The sequence below is a fragment of the Podarcis erhardii genome (genome assembly GCF_964252035.2).
Source record: "Podarcis erhardii genome assembly, chromosome: 4".
In the NCBI taxonomy this organism is placed as follows: Eukaryota; Metazoa; Chordata; class Lepidosauria; order Squamata; family Lacertidae; genus Podarcis; species Podarcis erhardii.
The window spans coordinates 77,721,689-77,744,084 of NC_138508.1; the positions used below are offsets into that span (position 1 = coordinate 77,721,689).

Sequence of the window (22,396 nt, forward strand, 5' to 3'; positions counted from 1 at the left end):
ATTGACTGACTTCCATCACTTACACTGCACTTCCTATATACATTTTAAACAAGAATGTATCTGTTATTCCGTATTTTCCCCATACAATCTCACACAAATATTCTAATCAATAAGTTTTCCTAATCTATTCTAAATTGTCACTTTTAACGGGTCAAGAAAGCTCTGTAACAACGCCTGATATTTGTCTGGGTGTGCTCGTCGATCAATGAGGCCCAAGCTTTCGGTGTAGCATGTATGTTCCTGGGTCTCAGCCTGGCTCTGTGCTTTTGTGTGCTTGTCTGCGATGGAGGCTGAGCCAATTCCTTGCCTGCTTATGGGAGGTAGATACATTGATTACATGGCGTACATGCTTGCTGGAGTTGAAACTCAAACCTGCGCCGAGTAACAAGGGCACACAGTAACTTCATCCCTCTTCCAGGTCTGTTGATGCACCAAGTGCCACAATATTTCCAGTCAATACCCAGCTAAGGGAAGGTCAGCTATTTTGGGCTGGCCACTCCTAGCGAAGGGAAAGCCTGTCAAGTTCCTTCTTCCATGGAGTGTCCTAAAATAGAAGTCCTGTCTATTCGTTAGGCTGCACTTTAATGGAGCACTAATCAAACCACAGCACAAGTGGGAAACCCATTGAGAAAGATTTTTTTTTATAAAAAAAACCCCAACTTCTTTCAAGACTTCAATTCTTTCGGAAGAACTTCTGGTCCGGCAGTTTAATCCTTGATGCGCTGTTTTTCGGGGGAGGTTTTTCTTTCTCACTAAAAGTATATTATAAATCTTTCACGTCCGTTTTGTCAAAGAACAACAACAAATAAACAAACAAACAAATCAGCAATGAAATTGAGAATTGGGATCTTTTTTGGAGGCTTATTTGGAGCTCTCGGAATCTTGTTCTTTTTGGTTGCCTTCGGAACGGACTATTGGCTTCTTGCTACAGAGGTTGGAAGGTGTTCTGAAGGCTTGAATGACACCAGGGTTAGTATATATTTTTATTCCTCTGAATGGCATCTTGCAGTAGGACCACAAAGGTGCTTGCTTCTTTCTCACCAGAAATATCTCTTACAGATGAGGAACACTCTGTATAGGTTACTGTGAGCCTCATCTAAATCCTATTAACATCCAGGAGATGATATTATGTGATTCTCATTTTGGTCAGTTACGTTCAGAACCAGCAGAGATATTAACCCCCCCTCCCCATAATTTTGTAGGCGTCTTCAGAAACCTTTATTAACATTTCCCCCCTATTTCTTACTTGCCTGTATGTGTCTATATTTGCACAGGGAGTAGAGCTCCAGTTGGTGAATAGCAATTTACATGTTTCTTTTATACAGGAAGAGAGAGTAACTTTCCACCATGAGGGTTTTTTCTGGAGGTGCTGGTTTGATGGGAATGTCGAAGAGAATGCCCACAGTATGATAAAGTTTTGGTACAGTAAGTATCCCCCCCCTTTTTTTGGCAATATAATTTTACTTAGAATTGGTGCTTTTATTTAAAGTATGTCTACATTTCCCAAAAGAGCACTATTTGTATAATGCCCTGGTTCTTAAAGTGGTGGTCATCATAGATGTTTGCTCACACATTAGGAGTGACAGTGCTGTGATGTTTCGCAGTGATCACAGAGGGATCCCTTTGGTGCAATTCTGCAAATGCTTGTACAAGTACATTATTCAAATGTGTTTGCAACAGCTCGTATAAGAGTTCACACACTGCTATAGCATTTCTCAACAGCCAGGATAGATGGGGCTGATGAGAATTGTAGTCCAAAGCCCCCCAGAGTCTTTTCTGTTGGGGATAATTCAGACTGAAATTTCCAGGTGTCCATTTGGGGCCCGTGTTTTGTTAGCCCCCAAATGGAAAACGGGTGAGGTCCCAACCAAAGAAAATGGCAACTTAAGTTGACAGAATATGCTCAGCTTGAAGACTTGACATATAGAATAAGAGAACGAGAAGAACATACATTTAGAGAAGACTGGAAAATGTTTATTGAATATATGGGAAATAACTGTGTGCAGCTGAAAACGCTGACAGTATTAAGATAAATTCAACAGTGTAAATAAGTTTTGATGTATGTAATAATGGAATACTGAATGGTATAGTTTTTGTAAAATATGCAGGGATTTATGATATGTAAAATGAACCATGGAAAGAGAAGAAGGGAAGTCATTGATACCTTGATGATGTAAAAATGAGTACTTTAAATTGTAAAACAGAATATATATATGAGAATTGTAGTCCAAAATATATGGAGGGCACCAGGTTGGCAAAGGCCCTTGCACTAGGTTTTACGTCATTTTGGATGCCTCTGCTTGTTCAAGAAGTTGAACAGGTAGGAGAATATACTTGGATTTGGGTTTACTTTCCTCATGCACTACTCTAGCCCAAAATATATTTGATTTTTATTGCAAACCCACAGGCAGGCAGGCAGGCAGGGTCTTTTTTTTAGTTTGTACTGCACCTCATTATCCTGGGAGCTTTAAAAATAACAAATCATAATGAAAAACAGGTGGCATGCAGAACAGGACAAATTAAATGATGAAGTATGAGCTGCTTGTAGTGCTTGAGAAGCTCAAGTATGATAGCTGTTAATTATTTTATTGAAATATGCATGGCCCTCCTTTCAATATAACGCACAAGAACGCTTTGCAATAACATAATTTAGAACCATACAATCAGTAAACAGTAGCAATACTTTAGCCAAAGAACAAAACTCAGGAACAGACACTTTGTGCAGGTGTAACCAATATGAAATAATAATCTGGGTCTTTTGAAAAAAATGTTTTGAATTTTTTTTTAATGTTTTAAATCTTTAAAACGAAGCAAAACATTTGTTTGTATTGCTTTGCAGTTTTGTTGTTTGCCACACTAAGCCCATTTGGGAAGAAGAGCAGAATGGAAATTAAATCAAGAGGTAGATAAAGGAATATTGTGCCCTCCAGCTCTCATAATTTCTGCCCATTAGTTGAAGTTAATGGGAGTTGAGGTTTAAAATATTTGGATAACACCCCACTGACCACAAGTGGTACCTTGGTTTTCGAACATAATCCGTTCCGGAAGACTGTTCAAGTTCCGAAATGTTCGAAAACTGAAAACTCAAAATGGAAGCCTCAAAGTGGAAATCTCAATACAGAAGCTGTGTTTCCGGTTCGACTTCTGAGGCACATTCGAAAACCGAAGCATTTACTTCGGGTTTACGGCGTTCGAGTTCCGAAACGTTAGTCAATGGAGGCGTTTGAAAACTGAGGTACCACTGTACCCCATACTTACTCAACGTGTGCACTTTAAGGCACATTATATAACAAAAGCCTTCTTAATAAAACAGCAATAAAACATCCGTATCAATCACAATAGCTAGAAAGCTAGGAACTGATATAAACCATTGGGAAAACCTGGAAAAGAGGCATGTTTTGAATTGTAAGCGAAAGCGTCCAACATCGGTTGCCTGCCTGATGTCCATTGGAGTCTGTTGCACCATGGATAAATCCCTGCTCTGTATCACTGTAAAGATTGACATGCCTAGGCTATGGTATGTCTAACGGCTTCCTCTGCAGATTCCAGTAAATGCAGGACAGTAGTTTTAATGTGTGCTGTTGCTGTTTTTCAGCAAACCAGTCGCCTACGAAAAACTGCACCCATGCCTATCTCTCTCCGTTTCCGTTCTTCCGAGATGAGCACAATTCAACTGCCTACAACTCGGCAATTAGTAAGTATTTTCCTGTTCACTATAGCGCTATCGCTTTCACGACTTGCATGAGAGCTCTCCTGTTGGAAAACAGAATCCTAAGCTAAAAGGACCATGCTGCAATCTGAGTAAAGCTTAGTTCATGGGGAGGCAAACTAAGGCCTGGGGGCCGGATCTGGTCCAAGCGCCTTCTGAATCCGGCCCACGGATGGTCTGGGAATCAGCGTGTTTTTACATGAGTAGAATGTGTGCTTTTATTTAAAATGCACCTCTGGGTTATTTGTGGGGCATAGGAATTCGTTCTCTCCCCCCCCCCCACAAAAAATATAGTACGGCCCCCCACAAGTTCTGAGGGACAGTGGACCGGCCCATGGCTGGAAAAGTTTGCTGACCCCTGGATTAGTTGATTTCCACCCACTATTTCATATGTTTCAATCAATATAATTTGCTATTGCTGTTTCATTAATGATTGCTATACAGCAGCACCTCCTAAATGTGTGCACTGAAACTGATTCTTATCTACCATAAGTGCTTTAATTGGAAAAAAAGTCCTACTTACACCTTGTTCCATTTCTGTCATGTAAGCTTTTGTGTCACGTGATTTGATTCGGCGTCATATACTATTTTATAAAACGTGTGCTGTGTTTATACATTGGTGCTGTTTCAAATTGACCTAATCGCACCAAGACTTCAGTACTTAAAACATAATTGCATTTACAGATAGGTAGCCGTGTTGGTCTGCCATAGTCAAAACAAAAAATTCCTTCCAGTAGCACCTTAAAGACCAACTAAGTTAGTTCTAGGTATGAGCTTTCGTGTGCAGAAGTAATGGTATCTGAAGAAGTGCACATGCACACGAAAGCTCATATCTAGAACTAACTTAGTTGGTCTTTAAGGTGCTACTGGAAGGAATTTTTTGTTTTCATAATTGCATTATCTTTGATTTTAAATGATCCACAGAAATGTAGCTTCCTGACTGTTCTATTGCTGCCTCAAAGGCAGTAACAATTTGTTAACCCATTCTAAATAGTCGTTCCTATCTAAAAGAAAACATAAGAAATTTGATGTTATTTCAGGCTTACTTACAGACATTCTTAGGCTGCAAGCTCATTCCCACTTACATAGTAGGAGTAAGCGTCACTGAACTCAATGGGGCTTACTTCTGTGTAAAATGTATAGGATTGCAGTGTTCATGGGACTTGGAAATCACCATGACACAGAAATGCTCATCTTTAATTTCTTCATATGGACCAATCTCATTGCTTTTTTTTTTTTCATGCATAATTTTTATTGGTTTACATAAATCAAAATACAAAACAAACTATAATATTCCACTTAATGTTTCACAATTTTTTATTTTTTTTTTAAAAGTGACTTCCTTCAACCTTTCCACAAATCATCCGTACTAATAAAAACAAATAATTCCGCATTTCTTGTTTTGTAGTGCCATTAATCATTCTAGTTCACCTGTTTTTCTTTAGACAGTACCCTTTGCTTCTTACAGAGCTAACTTAAGCGATGGACAATCTCATTGCTAACTACGATCTTAAGATTTTCACTACCCAGAGCAATAGGATTCAGTAAATGTTCAGATTTTAAATTGCTGTTTTCCAGAGACAATTGAAAATGTGGAGTTCTAAAATTTAGATCTAATATTCGCCATAAGCTGGCACTACCACATAACAAGTCAGTTCACAGTGAAGAAGTAATGCAACTACAGTGGTACCTCGGGTTACATACGCTTCAGGTTACAGACTCCGCTAACCCAGAAATAGTGCTTCAGGTTAAGAACTTTGCTTCAGGATGAGAACACAAATCGTCCTACGGCAGTGCAGCAGCAGTGAGAGGCCCCATTAGTTAATGTGGTGCTTCAGGTTAAGAACAGTTTCAGGTTAAGTACAGACCTCCAGAACGAATTAAGTACTTAACCCGAGGTACCACTGTATTATTATTATACCGCATTTGATATATTGTTGTTTGTCTTTGGGGCCCTGCATTCTTCTTTTTAGAATCCCTTTTCGTGTCCTCAGCTACCCATTTCCCAAGGTAACGCTTAATTTCCAAGACAAGAAGTATGCTGCAAAGTATTTGTCACCTTTGCTTACAATGTGTGCACACTGAAGATTATATGTGTTCTGAGTGTTAAGCGCATTGCATTTCTCAGTCTATTTGTCACGAATGTATGCCTGGCATTCCATTTCTGTTAAACGTTATCTCCCATTACATCTTTTAATTCTAAGTATAGCATACTTGTCTATTGTCCCACTGAGCGGGACATCCCAAACTTACAGGATCCACACTGGCTTCTGATGGGATCGTGGGATGTCCTGCTTTGGTTCCTGCAAGAGTGTGGCCCCCAAAGATCCCTGCTTTGGGGGGCCATGCTCTCGTGCAAGTCACCTGGCTCCCAAGGAGTGTGGCCCCAAAATATGCACGTCCTGATTTTCTTCTGTGGGATGTTGGGGGAAGGGTATGCTATGGTGATGTTATGCATTTTTAAATGTCTTTTCCCAACTGGGCATTAAACAAGGACTAAGTCTAAGGGATGCGGGTGGCGCTGTGGGTTAAACCACAGAGCCTAGGACTTGCCGATCAGAAGGTCGGCGGTTTGAATCCCCACGACGGGTCCCTGCTCCTGTCAACCTATTAGTTCGAAAGCATGTCAAAGTGTATGTAGATAAATAGGTACCAGAGCGGTGGGAAGGTAAACGGCGTTTCCGTGTGCTGCTCTGGTTCACCAGAAGCGACTTAGTCATGCTAGCCACATCACCCGGAAGCTGCACGCCGGCTCCCTCAGCCAATAAAGCGAGATGAGCGCCGCAACCCCAGAGTCGGCTGCGACTGGACCTAATGGTCAGGGGTCCCTTTACCTTTTACCTTTACAAGTCTTCTAGCCTGACATATATGCTTACTGAAAGGTGAATCCCACTGAACTCAAGGAATCTTACTCCCAAGTAAACATAAGTAGGATTGCAGGCCTTATCAGGTGCTATTAATCCCACATGCCTACCCAACTATGATAAAATGGAAACATTATTTCTACCGCTTAAAGTTAGCAGATAATTCTTTTCAGGCTGAAACTGCAGGCAGTCAGCTGAACCTGAATGATCTTCTCAGAAATCTATGCAAATGTGATCCTTCTATAGCTTGCATTTTGCCTTGTGCTGTGTGTTGATGTGAAGCGTTCCAGATTCTGTATTTGCAAATGGGGAAAAGCACCTTTAAAAAACAACAAACAAGCACCCTTGGTAAAGACAGTTGTTTCTGTTAGCTGTGAGCAACAGCAACCGAAAGTTGTGTGCCCCATTCTGGAAACTGCTCTTTGCTTTCAGAGACCTCGTCTCTAAGATTTTCAAATAAGTGAGCACATATTGATTGAACAAATAATTGGTTAAGAGCCAAACAGTCATCTAGAATATTGGTTTTTTAATAATAATAATAATAATTACAGCCATAAAGAACAACTTTTCTGAACAATCATGAATTGAAAATTCAAAAAACCCACTAACTCCTATTTGGTGATGATAATAATAATAATAATAATAATAATAATAATAATAATAATATATAATATAATATAATATTAGTTCTGGCCAGTGCTATTTTTCTAGAAAAAGTGGTTCCAGGATTCACTATGAACACTTTCCTCGTTCTCTTAGAATGGAAATGGCGCCTACCTGAGAGATGCCAGAATGATATTGCTATTTGAGAAATCAGACTTGGGTACAGCCCATTCAGTTCTGTCTTCCTTGTCCTGTCCTGACTCGATTATATTTTTAGCTTTGGGTAACATTGCCAAGGCAAGCGCTGTGACACGATGAAGAAAATGTTGCACAGTTAAGTTATGGAAACTATTCTCTGTCATCCTGTTGCAACAACACAGAGTAGCCAGACATGGAATACCAAGCCCTGATCGAATTTCTCTGCTACTTTCCTACACTGCTTTACTTTAGAAAGATTTTGAATGTAAATATTGGAAATAAAACTGATTTATATACAGTATAGGAGACATACTATAATATCTGTAAACTGCTGTTTATGTGCAGCAGTGGAAGATATAATGCATTATGTACTGTGCTGTTCCTGTAGTCTAAACCACTGAGCCTCTTGGGCTTGCCGATTGGAAGGTTGGTGGTTCGAATCCCCATGATGGAGTGAGCTCCCATTGTTCTGTCCCAGCTCCTGCCAACCTAGCAGTTCGAAAGCACACCAGTGCAAGTACCTTGGTTGTTGAACGGCTTGGCCGCTGAACAAATCGGCTCCCGGACGCCGCAAACCCGGAAGTAAGTGTTCTGGTTTGCAAAGGTTTTTTGGAAGCCGAACATCCGATGCAGCTTCCAGTTGAGTGCAGGAAGCTCCTGCAGCCAATTGGAAGCTGTGCCTTGGTTTTTTAATGGTTCTAGGAGATGAAAGGACTCCCGGAATGGATTAAGTTAGAGATCCAAGGTACCACTGTAGATAAATAGGTACCGCTGCAGCAGGAAGGTAAACAGCGTTTCCGTGCGCTCTGGTTTCCGTCACGGTGTTCCGTTGCACCAGAAGCGGTTTAGTCATGCTGGCCACATGACCCAGAAAGCTGTCTGTGGGGAAATGCTGGCTCCCTCGGCCTGAAAACGAGATGAGCGCTGCAACCCCATAGCTGCCTTTAACTGAACTTAATCATCCAGGGATCCTTTACCTTTTACCTTTTACTGTTTCCAGGGATGGATTTCTCGAATGGATTCTTCAGAGAGTTTTCTTTTTTGAACCTTAGGGAGAAAATGTGCTACTTGCTGATAGATGGGGTTAACTATACTACATAAAAGATTTCTGTGTTTGCTTTGGTAGACAAAATTTCATTGCACAACATGGGGCCCCCTGTGATAATGCTAGGTGGTACTGTGGGTTAAACCACAGAGCGTAGGGCTTGCCAATCAGAAGGTCGACGGTTTGAATCCCCACAGCGGGGTGAGCTCCCGTTGCTCGGTCCCTGCTCCTGCCAACCTAGCAGTTCGAAAGCATGTCAAAGTGCAAGTAGATAAATAGCTACCACTCCGGCGGGAAGGTAAACGGCGTTTCTGTGCGCTGCTCTGGTTCGCCAGAAGCGGTTTAGTCATGCTGGCCACATGACCTGGAAGCTGCACGCCGGCTCCCTCAGCCAATAAAGCGAGATGAGCGCCGCAACCACAGAGTTGTCCGCAACTAAAGGTCAGGGGTCCCTTTACCTTTACCTTGACCTAACTAGCCCCCCAGCTGATGACCAAAGTTTTTAAGCAAATAATTTAAACTGTCTAACTGATATATGGAAGATAATTTGTATCAGGTTGTATCCAACTCTGTTTAAAACTTCCTCTCCTCCCTCTGGCAGTCTCATGTGCCCCCAATATCAGCTCTGAAGAGTTGTGGATCCTTTTGAGCAGATCTTGGGAAGGCTGCAGGAGGCTGCAGGAGGAGGAAAGGAAGAAGACCCATTGCATGAGTGGATTCAACCCATAGTATTTAAGTACAGTCTCATGATTGCACAGCCACCTGAAGACAACTGATAAATAGCCCAATTTCTACATGCATATGTGGGCAAATAGTAAAACCTTACAGAAAAAAATTATAGGAATTAATGAAGTTTAATTGGAGTGATATCTTATCCACGCCACGGTGTCAGAGCAGACAGCAATATATTATCTATCCTACCTTATCTCTATCTTGCACTATTCCTGGTAGTTTGAATGAACACGATCAACCAATAAAATTGAATGAAAAGCTCTTACACCATTTAAAGAAGGCATGCTTTGATGAACCACCAATGGAAAAGACTTCTAAAGTTGAGGACCTTCATGGTTCTGGATAATCTAAACAAATAATCTACGCAAAATAGGCATAAATAGCATGCCCCAAAGTAGAAAGGTTCTCCACATTTGAACCTGCCTACAGTCTTCAGTTTTAAAAGGCCTCATTACATGTCCTGGTACCATCACAGAGCACAATGTTCATGGGAATCAAGGATTGGGTCTACTCAGTGCCAACCACATTGTGGGCATGTCTAACTTTCATGACTTCCAACAATTGTTTGGTTGTTGTTTTTCCTTATGGAATTTTTGTCTGTAGCCACAAATGAAGTTCAACAAGTAGCTGCGGAAAACAATTTGGCCAAAGTAATAAATTCCAGGGTGTGGCAATGTGGGGTGTTTGTCATGCAAGAATATATTTTTAAAACAATGGAATGACCTACAATGACTCTATATCTATCATCTATCTATCTGTCTATCTATTATCTATCTATCTATCTATCTATCTATCTATCTATCTATCTATCTATCTATCATCTATCTATCTAATCTATCTCTATCTATCTATCTATCTATCTATCTATCTATCATCTATCATCTATCATCTATCATCTATCATCTATCATCTATCATCTATCTATCATCTATCTATCATCTATCTATCTATCTCTATCATCTAGTTATTTAATATATTTTTAGAATTATATTTGCAGAATAGTTATAAACGAAGGAAACTAAAGGTCAATTTATGAAATGAAAATACAAATGTCTGCTTCCATTGAAGATAATATATACAGTGTGGATTTCTAGAATTCTCATATACTGTAAGATTTATGAGACATCGTCAGTCACATATGATTGGTTGAATGAGTATAGGTTGTCTTAGTTCAGTGCTATTAATACCAAAACCTGGTATTAAACTGTTTTTGATATCCACTTATTAAACTTAAACTGTCACCCATGATACATAGGCCTACACTTTCTTTCCTTATCTCCTCCATTTTAGCTCTAGGAAAACAGGCTATAAAATAATTTGTCTAACAAGAGGAATTGATATTCCCCTTTTTACAATGTACAGAATGAATTTATTTCCGCGGCCACGGTCTTTAAAGTGTCTCCGAAAATAGATGTGTAATTAAGCAGCTAAATTATTGTGTTATGAACATTTTTGGGGGGCCACCATATGTCACAAAACTCTCAGCCCATTTATCACCAGCTGCTTCCATTAATTCAGCATTGCTTGCCCTTGGCTCAATGAGATTCTGTAGTTTTGCATTTTGAATTGAATAATCTACAAAGAACTGAATGGCTATGGCGATAGGCAGACTTGACTTCCTCATTTGATATATTTCCCCCGCGGTTGTCCTGTTGGTGTTTTCAGTTTCATTTAAAAACCACACACCAGTGTCCTAGGAATGCCCAAATGAGCTTTCTTTCTTGTGTCTGTTTCTACTTTGGTGAACTTAGTTGTTATCTAGCAAAACCGTATAATTATCTAGAAGAATCTTGGCTCCAGTTCAGCACACCATTTTATGAACCATTTCCATTCCACAAGTAAACGAACTTATTAACCGCACACGTACACTGTATACTTATTAACCGTATACACGTATACTTAACGTTATTATGTTCCAAGATCATCTGATAGGATTTGGCATTCAAGTCTAATGAAAGACATATGGCGTCTTAGATCACTAAGGCAGAGGAAGCCGTGTTAGAATAAATGATCAGCTTTGGTGATGAAGAAAATGAAAATGGGAGGCGGGGATGGGACTTCATAAAATGGCCTTGTGTTGTAAGGATGTTTTTGAAAAATCCTCTTTCTGTATCTTTCCTACCTTCCCCTGATAACCTCTAGTTTATCGTGGCTTCTGGTCTGTTCTCATGTTGCTGGGAGTGGTCACTGTGGTCGTGGCGAGCTTCTTCATCATCTGCGCTGCACCCTTTGGTAGCCACGCATTGTACAAAGTTGGGGGAGGCTTTTTCATCACTGCTGGTAAGTGTTAAACGTTTTAATCCAAATTCAACCACTCCTGCTCCTTTAAAAACAAAACAAAACAAAAAACTTGCAACATTCGGCTTAGAATTGTGGGTTTGGTTTTCTTTAAAAACAAAACAGAACAAAACAAAAATGCACATCAAGGGAATTCTGCATGCTATTTTGGAGGTTTTCTGGCAGAAGGCTCGCAGAAGAAAATGGGCACTGGGGAAGAATTGGGAGAGTTCATGTTGCAGCTATGGTTCATTTTAATAGGTCTAGACCAGGCATAGGCAAAGCCCGGCCCTCCACATGTTTGGGACTACATTTCCCATCATCCCTAGCTCAGGGATGATGGGAATTGTAGTCCGAAACATCTGGAGGGCCAGAGTTTGCCTATGCCTGGTCTAGTCTAGGGCAAATAATAATAATAATAATAATAATAATAATAATAATAATAATAATAATAATAATAATAGAATCATAGGATAATAGAATTGTAGAGCTGGAAGGGTCATCTAGTCCAATCTCCTGCAATGCATAATAATTTTATGTAATTATATAATATATGTGTAATCATACTAATAATTTATATAATGCAAGAAGGGCACACAAGATATTGCGTGGACAGGCGGAGTCCCCAGATCCCGAGTGGTCCCCCCCGTCATGTGGAATAACGACTCTAGACAACGTGCTATGGGATTAAATTGGCCACAACTTTATTAAATTTCAAATGTGGGTAGACCTTGGCTCAGGCATTGGGCGTTCTCCCTCCCTAGTCCCCAGCCGGGGACCTAGGGAGCATCAGGGTTATCCAGTGTGTGTGTGGGGGGGATGGGCCGGCTCTGGAGAACATATGTTCAAGCAGAGATAGCCGCCCCCGTTACGCCGCTGCAGGGGAGAGCAATGACGACCTTTCGGCGTACGGCCAAAGCCTCCCTTCAAAAACCCCTTTAACGGGGAACCCTGGTATCGCCGCCGCAAAGAGGAAGATGGACTAAAGGATTCTGCCCAAGGCCTGATCCCGCCAAAGTTGTGACGTTTTGCTACGGGAAAGGCGAAACCTGCCAATGCAGGGAAATTCCTTTCCGGCCCTTTAACAGCGACCTTATCGTAGCAGTGCCCGCATACCTGTGGAGACAGGTTAACCTGCAAAACCTATGAAGAAAAGTTAACCTGCAAAAGAAGACATTAACTGAGGGTGGGTAGGGTGGGAGAAGCTCTGGAGCCAAGTGAGGATTAACAATTAAGATCCACCCTCTATTGTGTGGGCAGGTAATCCCTCCCCTTACCTGGCCTGGTTTCCCTGGCAACGCTTCCCCCAAGTGGGATTGGACAACTCACTGGGGTAGGCGGGGACCTCCAGGTATCCCACCTGAGGGAAGGCAAAGCCTATGCTGATGGGGCCACTCCAGATCCAGGGCTGCACGCGTCCACGCAAAAGGCGCCCCCCGTTTTAAGTGGGGAGCGGTCATTATTAAGTGGTAATAAAGTAGGATGGTCCTAGGATTGATCTAGCGTTCTCAATCTGTCTTCCAACACTGCATAAGACATTTATTCCTTCGTGGTTGGAAGGATTATAATGTCAAGAAAAGGGAACAGTGTCAAGGCCACACTGTCATGGAATCACAGAATTGTACATTTGGTAGCGACCATGAGGGTCATCTAGTCAAACGACCTGCAATGCAGGAATCTTTTTTGCCCAGCGTGGGGCTCGGACCCACAAGCCTGAGAGTAAGAGTCTCACGGTCTAAATCTGGGAAAGCTTCTTCATGTAGTTTTCTTGCTGGTCTGTGTGATTTGCCTGTGAGGACCAGTATGTCAAAAGAATGCTTGGCTTGGGTTTAGAACACCTGAACTGAAATTCCTACTTACCCAAGAAAGCTTATTGCTATTGTCTCTAACCTCTGTTTCTTTAATCAATAAGATGGTAATAATAGTCAATATAAAGCACTTTCTGGACTAAGTATTGGAGGAAATGTTTGGGGAATTCTGTTTCCATTGTGGCTCTGCTTTTGCAAGATGAGCGTTTGTAGTTTGTGGCCAGTGTCTGTTTGCACATAATCCAAGAATTCATGCCCAATGCTGGCAGCAATAGTTCTGCATTAGCGTAGCAGTTTGGTACTGTTCAGAATCTCCTTCTTTTCAGTTCCTGTTGGTATGTATTATTTCAAAGTATTTGGAGCATGGATGGGAGACCACAGGTTTATGGGCCAAATGTTGCCCTCCAGGACTCCATATCCGGCCCTTGAGCCCGGGCAATATTCCCTTCATAGGCCACACCCCCTTTCCTCAGCCCCTCCTTACCAGCCCTGATCCATGCCCACCCTGACTGCTTTTGCCTGACTAGAATGTGTCCTTGAGCTGTGGCAGTGCCTCTTTCTTGTCTGTGTTGAGGGATTTGTGGGTAGAAACCTCTGACATTGGCATGGCTGAAACGTGGCCTACAGTACAAAAGTAGGAATCACAGCTGTCGCCCTGCCCTATGGCACCAGCCAACACTGGTATGTGACCCATGCCCTTCAACATTTTGAGTCCCCAAAACAGGACGCATGTCTTCTTGACATGCTCCTGCGTGAGTCACATGATCTGTGCAAGGATCCAAAAGACACTTTTCCCCCCTGGGACGTGCTTGCATAGCACCCAAAAACGTGTTTTGGGGGGGGGGCATCACACAAGAACATGGTGTTTTTTTGGAGCAAAATCTTGGTGCAAAATCGCACGACATGACAGCACTCAGAATGGCTGCCATGCTCTCTTGTGAGAAAATGGGATATCCTGCTTTTTCTGGGATGCTTGTGGGGTATTGTGCGGGGTCCCCCAGATTACTCATGAGGAGATGTGGCCCTCAGACTAAAAAAAGCTTCCCCCTCTCTGATTGAGAGGTACTCATTTAACCTCTGTTGTCTAGACTGTATTCAAATCTAGAGGGCCACATGCAAAGCCCTCAAGCCAGAATAATCGTCAAGAAATTATTCTCTCTGCTCCCAACCATGACGATTGATTGTATGGGGCCTAACCCATTTATTCTCAGGGAGCTTCTGGTTTACAATTTGAATGCAGCAAGACTTGTACTTGAAACATTTCGGCTGAGATCCTATAGCCACTTAACTTGAGATTAAGCCCCATGACATTTAATGGAATTTACTTTCTGAGTTGGATAGTGTTCTCGAAGCTACCAGCATGAGTTTGACCAAACTGCGGGAGGCAGTGGAAGACAGAAGTGCCTGGCGTGCTCTGGTCCATGGGGGTCAAAAAGAGTTGGACACGACTAAACGACTAAACAACAACAACAACATTCTGAGTTTACCTGTACAGAAGTGCGCTGCGAGTCTCATGTATGGGGTGCAAACCACCAATACCCTAATGCCAAGCACAAACTGGAATTTGCTCCCACAACAGGTGATGACGGCCACCAACTTGGATGTCTTTGCAAGAGGGTTGGACTAGCTGATGGACAATAAAGCTATCCAAATCTAGCCATGACAGCTGTGTTTTACCCCCACGGTTCGAGGTACTTTGCCTCTGAATACCGGTTGCTGAGAATCAGAGATGGAGAGAACGCTGTTCTGCTCAGATCCTTCCTTCAGGCTTCCTGTGGATATCTGGTTGGCCACTGTGCGAACAGGATGCCACTGGCCTCATCCTGCAGGGCTTTTCTTATGTTCTTGTGTTCAAAGTAGAGACTTGAGTTGGCAGCAAAGGATGTTCAGCCGTGCAAGTCTTCTGAGGTCGGTGCAAAAACGCCTGCTTCGGTTTCTGTTCCTTGCCTGCTGTTCCCTAGGCCTGTTCAGCCACTTGTTTGTGGAACACTTTGGTTCCTTCTATTCATCTCTATCATTACAGAGACAGCTGTGTGGATGGGTTTTTCTTCTTCTCCTTTTGCTACTAAGCTCATGCTAAATTACACCCTCAGATTTTCTGCCAGCCTCTCGCTGCAGTAACCTGGATCTTACGAAAAGTCTCAGCAGCGGAACTTCTCGGTTATTGACTCGCGTAGAGAAAGTATCAATACGTAGCCCGACGACACCCGCAGTGGGAGCAAAGTCTGCGAGGTAAACCTGTGAGCAAAACAATTGCTTACAAATCGGCATAGTTCTACATTTACCAGCGGCACCCGCCTGAGGCTCCTGTCACTCTCTACAGCACCTGTTGACTTCTTGTCTGTGCAATGGAAGCTTTGTGCCAGAAACAGTCATTCACAGCTGAGGAGCAAAAGACATTTTGCTGTGCAGGAAGAATAAGGAAGGCCTGAAAATTGCTCTTGAATTCCTAGGCATTTATAAAGATTCTGTGTTCTTTTTCTCTTCCCGCAATGAGCAGAAGTGTGTGTGTGTGTGTGTGTGTGCATGAAACAGATTAAAAAGAATAAATGTTAATGGCAGAAATGACTGACCTCCAAGGAGCCTGGGTCTTATCTCATTCCACAGTGCTGTGTATCAAACATGGGCCTCCTTTAAAAATAAAATAGGAAAATAGAAAAGGCATGGGGAGAGGGGAAAAAAAGAATGAAAGTGCTTATTTATCCTAATCTCTCTGAGACATATATTTTACTTTTTAAAAATAATTGCCCCCAGTCACTTGTGATTCACTGCGGCTTTTTTCTTTTTTTAAAAAAACCCTGTTTGACTAAACAACAGATATTTGTGCCCCAAGCAAAGGTCTAACAAGCTGAAAACGAAGAAATATGTTTGCAGCCTGAAATGTTTCTAAAAATGCTTGCTTCTTGAAGTTGATGGCAGGGATGAGGTTAATCTCAGCCACTGGGCTGGAAAACATGGCCCTTCCTGACAATTGTCAGCGTAAGAGGCTGAGGACAGCCTTCCCAAAATAAATACATTTCGTTTGACACGTCCCGCTTCATAATGAACTGACATTGCAATTAGACTTGCAGTAGAGCCTCTCCTGCCTTTCAAAGCATGATAAATGTTCTGAAAGAAGAAAGGCAAGAAAGAAAGGCAGGCAAACAGAGATAGCTTAAGGTTACAGGAAGGGGCTTCAGCAAGTTATGATGTGACTGAATGTTAGTTCCTAAATAGTAGTTTTACAAAGATGACTCTGGATGCATGTCTGGTGGGATAGGACCCTATCACACGTGCATTTGCTCTGTATGGCACTTCATCTGAACTCGGCTCATGTCCATATTGGTCCCTACTCACCACATTTTTTCCAGCTTTCAATGCTATGGAGAACACACCGATATCAAGCTGATTGTGGGGTGCAGTTTGACAGTGACTTATTGCAAACCTGCATGTGTGCGGGTTCCCAGAGAGATGATCACGGCTGCCGTTCTCCTCCTTTGGCCCTCTTGCTGCTGTTCTGCCATGAGCTGAGCAATGTCTGAGCATGGGTGTCACAGAAACCACAAGCTGTGAGGAAGTTTTGTTCTTGGGTTTGCAGCTCATGGTTTGTCTGGTGGAGACAAACCATTTGTGCTAAGGCTTGGTTTGGCTTAGTGTTAGGGGAAAACTTGACTGTTGTCCTTCACTGGCTATACCAAGCATTTCTCAAGCAAACTGAGCCATCATATATCTTTACTAAAACTTATTTTTCCCCTCCTTCCTTCAGGTATTGTCTTCACATTGGTGGTAATCCTTTACGTCATCTGGGTCCAGGCAATGGCTGATCTTGAAAACTATGTGAATATGAAGAAAATAGACTGTCCTGATTTTTCTGTCTATGTGCGTTATGGCTGGTCTTTTATACTGGCTCTAGTTGGAATTTTTTTTACCATGTTTTCAGGAATGCTGTTCCTACTGGTAGGGCGTACAATTTATCTGCACTCTGATTAATCAGATGCCGGCTGTTTGAAATGTTGGAATTATGGTGAGGTTTTGATGAAAAGCTATTTTTATACATTATCCCTCTTATAGCCGTGTGTTTGCTGGTGCTATTCTAGATCTGCTTACGTAGCTTATGCAATCCCATGCATATCTACTCAGATGTAAGTCCTACTGAGTTCAGCAAAGCTTATATCCAGGTATGTCCTTATAGGATTTGTGGTCTCGGTTATATATCCTTGTCATAAAGGAATAGTGACATCAATTAGACTGTTCAAATTCCTTCAGATCTTGATGAACTGCATGCAACACATGAGATATTTTGCAACTTCACATCTCTGTGTTGAACGCACTGGGGGACAGATAAAAATATGAAATGATTCATATAAGAATTTTGTCTTAGGGCCAATTCAACCATTATCTTCTTAATGAAGGAATATACAATGAAACCACACCTCCTGCTCATATATATTAGCCACAGAAGAAGGGAATGGGCAGCACAGGCTGTAGATCACCCTTCCAGTAGTCGCCTAGCATTCACCTTGTGCCAATATGCCATTCTTTTAGCAAGGCCAGAACTCTTGCCCTTTGTCTGCCACAAATCTAGCTTCGTCAAGTGACAGTGCTTGGCTCATCTTAACAATGGCTACCTTCCCTTGATGTACGATTGCATTTCTCCATCCTCAGAGTCTCCTTCCAAGGGGAAGGTTTGTGTGCTTTGAGAGGAATTGTCATGGTCGGTAAGTGAGGTGCAAGTGTTAACACTGGCTAGGTTTGCAATGAGCGCAGGATCTGGTCGTGGCAAGGCAACGGGAAAGTGAATGCTGTAACTCCCATCTGCAAGCAACTGTGCTGCTTCCTGGAAGAATGAAACCTATTCCCATCTCCCTGTGGATAACCTAAGCAAAAGTAAACTCGGTCATGTGTTTTCCCTCATTAGGAAAGGAAATGTGTGAATTAGTCCTGGTTCTGCTTATGCAGAAGAAAGCAAGTGTCCACAGAATCCCTTAATCACCCGTTATTTCTTCTTTCGGTATTTGGCATTAGCTTTAATATGAACAAATATCTCTGCTCTTAAAAATAGAGTGCAGTTGCCCATGTATTGCTTTAGACAAGGTGGCAGTAGTACAGAAGGCCAGGTCGCAGAATTAGTGCTGTGGTGCTGCTATGAATACAGAACTGTTTTTTTTTTTTTTTAAAAAAAGCATTTATTAATTTTCCAATAAAAACATCCAATTAACATATCAAATCAAATCCAATAAAAATAAAAAACTAAAATAAAAAAGGTCCAATTGTCTTCCAAATTGTAATAATTTTCTTTTGACTTCTCACGGTCTGAATTTCGAAGCGCATTCAACATCATAGTCCTGCCTCTCATCATCCTCAATGTTATTCATAATTCCGTGTCCAATTTCCCCCCTCCACATTTTGACTCTGGTTCTACGATCCTCATTCATGTCAGAAAACATATACTTTTTTTTCCTATGGAGTGCAGATTTGTCCGTATATTGTACTCCTTCAGCTGTTTTTTCATCGCACCGCTTCATTTAATTGCATCCAATTTCAAAGTTCTGTCCAGCTCTTTGAGAGTTGTTATTTTGGCAGCTCCCAGATTGTTAATGTTTCTCGTCCAGGTGTTATCAAAGAAACAGAGAGAAATTTCCTTCTGTAACCTCCTTATTGATTTATCTTAAACAGACTGTTTGCAATGTAGCCATATATCAGACAGTTAGCAATTGGCCTTTGGAATCCTCCCAGTTCCCCCTCCGGGCCCTAGAGGGGGGCTGCCAGGCATCCATTTAGCCCTCTCTCTCGCTCGTAATCAAAAAAACATATTTTTGCAAACAGTTGTATATGTAATATTGTTTCCAGTCTTTATAACCAACCATCCGTTAGCTCCTGTTTCTCTTAATCAGGGAAGTATTTCAGATATTCAATAACGACGTGGTGGGAGAAGCCATTTTGTCCTTTGTTTTTGTCTTTAACAGACATTTCCGGTTTTAGAAGAGAAGTGGCTGCGAGTAGATCCCAATTATATATGAAAGTCCATCTGAACTCACTTTCTGAAGAGCAGTTTAAGTTCTTAATGAGGCTTGGCATGCATTACGGATTGTTGATATTAAGGATAAAAGAATGTTTTTTTTTACATACCAAGCCCCTCCACATTCCAAACGTCATGATGACGATCTCTTTGAAGTTCGATCTTTTGCACCAGAGACTGTACATACTGCAGGTTTTTTCCAGCTTCTTCAATTCAGAGTGTGTCTGTTTGTTTTCCAAATCTTTATATTTTCCCAAACAGATGCGTCCGGCTATGGGGTGGCGTCGCAGGAGTGTCAGCCGTCCCTAGCTCCATGACCCAGTGCCCCTGCCGTCTCCCACATCTGGGGCAATCTGGGGCAGACCGCGGGTCGTTGAGACAGTCCTCCCCTGCCCTGGGGAGGCTGCCAGGGCTAATTACCCCCATATCAGCCCTGAATTATCGGAACGGCTGAGGTCCGATTGTGTGGGATCAGCCATTTTCCACCGCCGGAAACGGGAAGTATGAATACAGAACTGTTGGTATGCTTTCATGTGATCCAAGTCATAAACAATTAGTGTAATGGAACTGGGAAGTTTATGGGTCATTTAGTTCAGTTCTCTGCAATAGCAGATTCCCCCTCCCCTCCTGGGCTTAACAAGAATACATGCTTTTCTGTTGTCCATTATATTTTTTTATTATTTTTGCTTCCCTCTGTACTTTACGGCTTGACTTGTTTGGCCAGGTCACCTTGACTGGTGTCCATCAGTCACCTTCTTGCAGCCAGCCTGCTTTCTTCTTTTGACATACAAGGAAATCTGGGAACCATGCAATGGATATGTGAAATCTCACAATGTGAAAAGGGTATCTGAAACCTGCTGACAATGTGAGAAGCTTGCCACTCCCACCACACATGGATGCCTGGACCGCTGAAGAAGCAGGAAGTGTGGTAATGTGTGTCCTTCCAAATTAGCTGGAGACTATTAATTACTCTGCCCCTTTCCCTTAATATCTATAGGACGCTGATGAAGAAATGGCCCGGCCTTTCAGCCAAGCCTGGTGCCTGGTGTTGGCACCTGGAATCTTTGGGCAGTTGTCAGGGCCCAATTACCAGCCCTGCACCCCCATTTTTTCCTCGTCTGACACTCTAGCCACCTTTTTAATTTCCCAGGATGCTTCTGGTGTAGCACTCTTCTGGGGCATTGAGAGAAAATTAAAGGCTGACCAGGCCTTGTTGTTTGGTGCTGTTGGAGGGCTGCCATCACAAGCCCACCAGGGCCCACTGACAGGGAAGGTGGCCCACCAGAAGCTACTTTATCCAAAGAGGAGTCATGCTTGCTGTGTTGAGTGCAACCACGTGGCCCTGTATACCTGAAGGAGCATCTTCACCCCCATTGTTCAGCCCAGACACTGAGGTCTAGCTCCGGGGTGCTTCTGGCAGTTGCATCACTGTGAGAAGTGAAGCTATAGGGAACCAGGCAGAGGGCCTTCTCGGTAGTGGCACTCTCTCTGTGGAACGCCCTCCCATCAGATGTCAAGATGATACAACCTTTAGAAGACATCTGACGGCAGCCCTGTATAGGGAAGACTTTTAATGTGTAATGTTTTATTATGTTTTTATATATGTTGGAAGCCGCCCAGAGTAGCTGGGGCAACCCAGTCAGATAAGTGGGGTACAAATAATAAAATTATTATTATTATTATTATTATTATTATTATTATTATTATTATTATTATTATTTGCTCCCTTCAAATTATTGCGATTCTGTAGTTATCCCGTTTCTCATTAAAACCATCCAACCAGGCAAAGACCTTCCATAAGTTTACTAAGCAACTTGCTCTATAGGCTACACTTCTGGCTACTTATATATTTAGAAAACTGATAACCCACTTGATCAACAAAATCTCCTGGCAGTATGCAAATAAAATGTATGATGATGTACAATACGACTTACTTATAAACAAATTTGTGGAAGTCCTGTGACCCATTCCAGGAATTCCATGCAGCTCCATTTCTCAGTCTCCCTAGAGCTTATTCCCTTTGAAGTGACTGGGGAATCTCCATGTACAGAAGTTCTATTTGTGTCTATGAGAGAGAGAGAGAGAGAGAGAGAGCCTCAGATCCTCATCAGCTTTATATTTATTGCATGATCTGTCCCAGGAGGATGGGATTAACAACTCACAAGTCTGAAATCCACATCCTTAAAATATGGGCAGATTTTTCAAAGATAGACTCCTTCTTTCAGCAGTACATGATGACTGGATACCTTTAAACACACACACACACACACACACACATATTCAACATGTGTTTTTATGTAAAAATGGCTTGCTATGTTCTACTTTTTTAAAAAATAAAAAGTTAATTAAGAAAAGATCAGCACAAAGGAAGCTTTCTTCCCCACCACTCCCTCTCGCCAACCCATGAAGTTGAATTCCATTATTTTAGCACACTCTGTTGTTTGCTTCTCTGTGTACTTTGCTTATTTTAGTTGTTATGCTTATATTCTATCTTATCCCCTGCCATGGATTTCCAGGTGGTGTCCATTGTTTCCAAACTATCTCGCATTCAGTGACTGGCCACATCTAGACATACAGCACAATTCAAAGTGTTGGTGCTGACCTTGAAAGCCTTAAACGGCCTCGACCCTGTATACTTGAAGGAGTGTCCCCACCCCCATCAATCAGCCCGGACACTGAGGTCCAGCTCCAAGGGCCTTGTGGTGGTTCCCTCACTGTGAGAAATGAGGTTACAGGGAACCAGGCAGAGGGCTTTCTCGGTGGTGGCACCCGCCCTGTGGAACGCCCTCCCATCAGATGTCGAGGAAATAAATAGTAGGTGTGTGGCAGACAGAGGGGAAAGGAGCATCTTGTGCTAGTGGAGCCAGACATTTTGCTGTTGGAGGTGGATTACCAAATGAGAAACCCATCTTCCACACTAGGGGTGGATCTACACACAGGAAAAAACATGCTATAAATAAGTCTGAAATAAAACCATTATAACAAAAAGGAAAAAAACACTATGGAAAAGCGCATTGTTTGCTGTTTTGCTCTCCAGCGTGATCTGGTGTTGCATGTTTATGAGGGATTCGGGTGGCGCTGTGCTTAAACCACTGAGCCTCTTGAGCTTGCCGGCTGGAAGGTCGGCGGTTCGAATCTCAGTGATGGGGTGAGCTCCCATTG

The 22,396-nt window shown here is 42.2% G+C and overlaps 1 protein-coding gene and 2 long non-coding RNA genes across 3 annotated transcripts in view; 1 reads left to right on the forward strand and 2 right to left on the reverse strand.

Moving 5' to 3' along the window:
* The window catches only part of LOC309339953, a 581,040-nt gene that overhangs the window by 31,829 nt on the left and 526,815 nt on the right, over positions 1–22,396 (reverse strand). The window lies entirely within an intron of this gene.
* TMEM182 (transmembrane protein 182) lies at positions 497–20,916 on the forward strand. Its single transcript, XM_081858347.1, has 5 exons — positions 497–969; positions 1,326–1,425; positions 3,596–3,694; positions 11,294–11,431; positions 16,982–20,916. Exons 1-5 carry the CDS (start codon positions 829–831, stop codon positions 17,203–17,205), a joined length of 702 nt encoding a protein of 233 aa, XP_081714473.1. The 5' UTR covers positions 497–828; the 3' UTR covers positions 17,206–20,916.
* Positions 18,395–22,288, reverse strand: LOC309339973. The gene is made up of 2 exons (XR_014155717.1): positions 21,105–22,288; positions 18,395–21,060 (listed from the first exon to the last, which is right to left on the reverse strand). It is a non-coding gene; the product is annotated as an uncharacterized lncRNA (long non-coding RNA).